Source organism: Notolabrus celidotus, chromosome 3 (genome assembly GCF_009762535.1).
Source record: "Notolabrus celidotus isolate fNotCel1 chromosome 3, fNotCel1.pri, whole genome shotgun sequence".
NCBI classification, from domain to species: Eukaryota; Metazoa; Chordata; class Actinopteri; order Labriformes; family Labridae; genus Notolabrus; species Notolabrus celidotus.
Window position 1 is genome coordinate 21,170,684 of NC_048274.1, and position 6,099 is coordinate 21,176,782.

At 39.6% G+C, this 6,099-nt stretch overlaps 1 protein-coding gene across 1 annotated transcript; it reads left to right on the plus strand.

The window, feature by feature from the left end:
* The first annotated feature begins 2,069 nt into the window (after nucleotides 1–2,069).
* Nucleotides 2,070–6,099, plus strand: mc1r (melanocortin 1 receptor). The gene has a single exon (XM_034679581.1). The coding sequence runs from the start codon at nucleotides 2,989–2,991 to the stop codon at nucleotides 3,964–3,966; it is 978 nt and encodes a 325-aa protein (XP_034535472.1). The 5' UTR covers nucleotides 2,070–2,988; the 3' UTR covers nucleotides 3,967–6,099.

Genomic DNA, 6,099 nt, shown 5'->3' on the forward strand with positions numbered 1-6,099 from the left:
ATCCATATCTCAAAGGTTGTACAACTTTATCCAAAAAATATTGCAACACATGAAACAATATTATGAATAAATCCTGCTCCTCACACTGGATTTCTTTCCTATAAAGACTCAACTGTTGAAGTCTGCTCAACTGAGATCAAATTGTGCTATCTTTTAATTCTATTAAATTATTGCACTTCTAATCAGTTTGACTAATTTGTATTTATGTAGCATGTTTTATCAAATGTAATAATGTGCTTTACAGTAAAACAAAGTGAAAATCCTAAAGAGAAAAGTTCAGAAAAAAAATGTTTATTTAACCTGGTAAGCTAATTGAGAACAAATTCTCATTTGCAATAACGAACTGGGCGAGAAGGCAACACAAGGTCAATTTATAAAGTGACCTTGCTCTAAACAATACAGCACTAACACATTTAAAAACAACAGGTCACAAAGTCCAGATCCTTCAGCAATAAAAAACAGGACAGCTGGCTCGCACCAACACTAGTGCATACAGTATATGTATGGACTTTATCCCTGACAAGTCAAAGTTCATATCGCTGTCATGGTTTTCTGTTAAAGGTATTGAAGCGAAGGTTCATCATGTGGTGGGTAAGCATTGATATAATGTTAGAAGAATAGGAATACTTCATTAAGATGACTTAAATACAGTCAGACATGTTTTAAGACAGTTGAAAATAATGTATTCACTATAGTTAAAGTTCTCAAGATACCTAACAGCTCCATTGGCCATCCCTAATGTACTCTTTCCATAGATACTTTTGCCCACAAACCCCAGAAGATTTTGAAAAAAGCTCAGGAGCTCTGTCCCGAAAATATCCTGAGTTGAGTAATCACGCATGTTCCCCACACAGCTAAAGTTTTCCCTGGAGTCTGAACATTATTTTATAGGCGATATTAATCCCCTGAAATCTTAACCCTTGTATTATGTTGAAAAAAAAATTACATTCATTATGTTGCGGGTCATTTTTACCCTTACTGTGTAAATCCACCCCCAAAAAGTAAAAAAAAACAGGTTAAACCAATAAAAACTTTATTTTACACTATATAAACATTTAGAAAAGAGACATACCATACATTTTTAATTCCAACCCTATATTAAATAACTATTTAGTTAATGTTTCCCTCTAAATTAACACTTTTTTTTCATTTAAATACAGGTTTTATATTCTTACAGTAAACTTTCCCCTGTTGAAAATCCGTAAAATATTAAAAATTGCACAAACTGTCAGTCACTGCTTTCAACTTGCACTATTGCTGCATTTTTCAATTAAGCAACTAAACTCAGAAGAACACCAGTGGCTATCAGAAGTCATCAACCCCACCCTCTAACAAATGGTGATTTAAAAAAAAAATGTTGCCTATTGATGCTCTCACATGCAGCCCACCTGGAAGTATTCTGGAAATTTTGTGCATGTGCGAAAAAGACTTAGAATAAAAAAGAAAATTCTTACAAAATGTTTCATATGTGATTTTCTTGCTTTGTTCAGCTGAAAATTCCTTGCTAGAGGTCTTGGAAATATGTATTTAATGTAAATATCACTTACAATGTTGAAGTAAAGAAAATGTACATTTTGAGATACTCTTTAATTAGATCAGTGCCTACATTTTTTAGTATCATAAACACTTGGTTGTTTGTGACTGGTTTATATGAACAACATTCATGTCACAGAATTTAAACCCATTGACAGTTCTTTGTGTGCTGTTATATTTAACTCAAGGTAAGAAAACCAAAAGACACTGATAGTTTCTTGTCCGTGTATGTTCTGAAACATGTCCTAACTCACAAAAGCACTCAAAACGGCTTAAAAATGATTCATCTTCTTCATCACTACAGTGTTTATACTAATCCCTTCGTGTCCCTCTGCTGTGGCTCAGGGGGCAAACACTATCTATATGAAGACAGCAAATATCATGTACAAAGAAGTCTTCAACCTTACCCAAAGAAAGACCCTTAATTTATATTTCACACTGATGAGGCCACAATGCTGGCATCAATTAAATCATTGCCTCTATAGAAAACTATATATGGGTTGATTTCAAGCTGATCCACTGCATGGGAACCAAAATACCTGTTGGATAGGGACTGTGCTTATTAATAGGGAAGAAAAATAATTTGATTACAATGATAACTTTGATCCGGAAGTCAAACTGCAGGTATAAGGTTTAAAATATTGTGTTTCTGAAACGTTATGCAATGAAATAGAAAAACTTCGAAGTGCGTGTGATCAGCAGAGGACCTGTTTAGATTCATTTGAAAAGAAAAAAAAATAACAAAAATGAAATTGAAGGCTGAACAACGCGTAACAGAAACTATCCATCCCGCTTCTTTCCTCTTTTCCTCGAAACGGCCCAGCTGACATTTATGTAAGAGGAGGAGCCCTGAAGTCTCCCATCACTTGGAGAAATGTTAAAGCCAGTCACAACCTCCTGACATACCAGACACTACGTTCACCTACGGCGCGCTGGTTGGCCCCTCTGGACAGACACCAGGAGCTTTTAGGAACGGTTTGTGCGCCATGAGAATAAGAAACATGAATCTTGACTGCAGTGTTTTGATGGAGAGGGGATAGTTTTCGGCCTATACGCTGGATACGTTGCATCCTTAAGACGGGAGACGACTCGAGGCGAAGGACCACGCTTTCCACTTGAACAATCGCTCCAATTCTCAGGTCGACTGCGGTGCGTAAATGCAACTGTTGCAACTGCCGTGCTGCAAGGGGATTTTATTATTCCACAGAAGCGCGTTCATTGACATTTCAACTAATTGCTGTTTAGGGAAAAAACTTAACGAATCGTTGACTGGCTTCACAACTAAACTTGATGGAAAACTCACAGGATTTTTCCACCCTGTTGTGTGACTAGATCAACTGATGCCGAGGAATCCTACAAAACACCGAGATAACTAATTAAACATTTGAATTCAGTTTGACACGTATCTGCTGTAGTCCATCAGGACAGTCTGACAACCCTCATAAAAAGCCAAACATGGATATGACCAACAGGACCCATCACAACCCTTCCATCCTCCATATGGAGTTCAGCCCGCTCAGTGACTTTATGGAGGAGAACGACACCAACTCCACAGCGGGAGAGAGAAACTTGTTCAGCTGCGTGCAGGTCCGAATCCCTCAGGAGCTCTTCCTGGCCCTGGGGCTCATCAGCCTGGTGGAGAACATCCTGGTAGTTCTGGCCATATTCAAGAACCGGAACCTGCACTCGCCCATGTACTACTTCATCTGCTGCCTGGCTGTGTCCGACATGCTTGTGAGCGTCAGTAATGTGGTGGAGACTATTTTTATGCTCCTGAACGACCACGGCCTAATGGATGTGCACCCCGGCATGCTGCGCCACCTGGACAACGTCATCGACGTGATGATCTGCAGCTCCGTGGTTTCCTCGCTTTCCTTTCTGTGCACCATCGCCGCGGATCGATACATCACCATCTTTTACGCGCTGCGCTACCACAGCATCATGACCACGCAGCGCGCCGTCATCATCATCGTGGTGGTGTGGCTGGCCAGCATCACCTCCAGCATCCTCTTCATCGTGTACCATACCGACAACGCCGTTATCGTGTGCCTCGTGACCTTCTTCTGCATCACGCTGGTGTTCAACGCCGTGCTCTACCTGCACATGTTCCTCCTGGCCCACCTGCATTCCCGGCGCATCGTGGCTTTCAACAAAAGTAGGCGCCAGTCCACGAGCATGAAGGGCGCAATCACTCTTACCATCCTGCTCGGAGTCTTCATTTTATGCTGGGGCCCCTTCTTCCTCCACCTCATCCTCATCCTCACCTGCCCCACCAGCCCCTTCTGCAACTGCTTCTTCAGGAACTTTAACCTCTTCCTCATCCTCATCATCTGTAACTCGCTCATTGACCCTCTCATCTACGCATACCGGAGCCAGGAGCTGCGTAAAACTCTACAGGAGCTGGTGCTGTGCTCCTGGTGCTTCGGGGTGTGACCTCATGTGGCAACATTTGGAAAAAAAAAAAGTCGGGTCATCAACAATGTGGACTACCTCCGCTCCCTGAAACGTAGCAGAGGTCGTCAAAGATTTGACTGTTGCTTGCTTGAACAGGCACGAACTTTGACTCTCTGATGAAGAGTTCCGGACATCACTTAGAGGATTTAGTGATTATTTCCACGTATAGGGTTTCATTTGCGTGTTTATTTATTAAATCGTAACGCCAATGCAAATGATAAACTGCGACATTTAATAAATGTTTTACCTGAGAAACACCCTCTACCGAGTCGGTCAGGGGTGGTTGCTTGATAACTGTCAAGCATCTTATTTAAAACAAAAGTACATTCTCATCTCTCCATGTGTATATCGACTTGGGATATTTTTTGTGTAGCTTCTCCATGTGTCTATTTCGTGTTTCAGAATTTATCAAACATAACTGTGCATTTTAAAACAATTACAGGAAACCAAAACCTGATCTGGAAGTACTTCAAACTGTATCCTTAAGCTGATTTTTTTTTCCTTCATTAATGGAGACTGGCGTTTTTGGAGTACAATGTGACAACATGTTTTCTACGCCTTCATATGAAATTCACAAACCAATATCATACAGGCATATGACAGGCTGTGCCATTAAAAAGACATGCATGAAAATAGGTGTGTGGAACTTTTGCTATAGCTGCACATAGCACCATGCCAAAAGAGAAAGAATGAGGCTTCTTTTCACTTTGTTGCAGTGAGAATTTGCCTGAACAAGTTTGCATGGTTCAAGAAGGATGATTTTAGACAAGCATACAATTTTAAATGGAGCATGTTATCTACGGTTATTACAAACTATTTGAAGACTCAGAGCCTCACAAAAATAATTTGTCTGGATTTAAAGTTTAAAAAGATCACATGCACGGCCCCGCTTGGTGATAGGCTTGATGCCCAGGGCAGCAGGATTTATGAAAGGAAGCACATAAGATGTGTTTGGTTTTCAGAAATGTTCAGACAGACAGTGGTCTTTTAAAGATTCTTTGCCTTATTTCACTTGTGTAATCATGCAAATGAGACTGCATCTCATGACATGTGAGGGAGTTTCACAAAATATCACTTGAAGGTAAAACCCACTGTGATTACAGTTTGTCTCTGTCTCTGAAAGTCATGCCGATATTTAAGTAAAGAGCATAGGATCTGTATCACTGTCTGTATATAAATAATTTTATACAGTTTATGGTCTATATAGAACTTCCATAAAACAGCATAGGCTTACTTAATTATGAAATACATGAATCCGTCCTGTGATGTATGCTATGAAACTTAAAGGGTTTAAGCCTAATATTTATTTTTACAATTATGTCTCAGTTTTAGCCTTTGATTCATGTTTGTAAGTAGGATCTACAATTAAGACTCTCATCAATTTCTCCTTTGTATTTAAGCCATAAAATGTGGTCATGTTTCATTCCCTGCGCAGCATGTGGCTGGAAATGATTTGGCAAGGGCTCAGAGAGCCCATGATCAGGCAGTGAGACAAGACAAAATAAATCATACATTATTGGTTGGAAGAATGCTTTCTTGTTATGTGAATTGTGCTCGTTTACATTGACAATAATGCAGACTGTTATACACTACTTGAATAATGCTTGCCAGATATGCTGCTGAGTATTCATGTGATGTCTGATGTCACTGAATTCAGTCCTTGAAGCCACTCAGTGGGATTTTTCTACTGACCTGTATTTCATGATTGGCCTTACTTTTTCTTTCATTTTTTATATGTACAGTTTAATGTAGTACCTTTGACATCTCAGCTCTATCATCTTTATCGTGTAACTATGAGAGTTGTAACATATTGTGAATGTAAAGGATGTGGTTGTCATGTGTATAATATGAATATTTAGGAATAAGCTCTGTGAGAGTAAATGAGAGTGTGGTTCTATATGCTGAGTAAAGTGAAGTAAAGTCAGCATGTGAATTTTGTGGGTATACCAGTATATAGCTGATGCACTGTGCAACCCATGTTAACTTAAAACCAAGTCAAACAGGTATATGCTGTACAGTTATTTTATAGAGGGAGCCGGGTTACGTGGTGTAATCTTTAGTGACAGCATTGCATGTTATTTGTTGTCTCAAATAAAGAGGCCTACACAACAA

Coding starts and splice junctions, on each gene's coding strand:
- mc1r (XM_034679581.1), top strand. CDS start 2,989: ATGGATATGACCAACAGGACCCATCACAACCCTTCCATCCTCCATATG.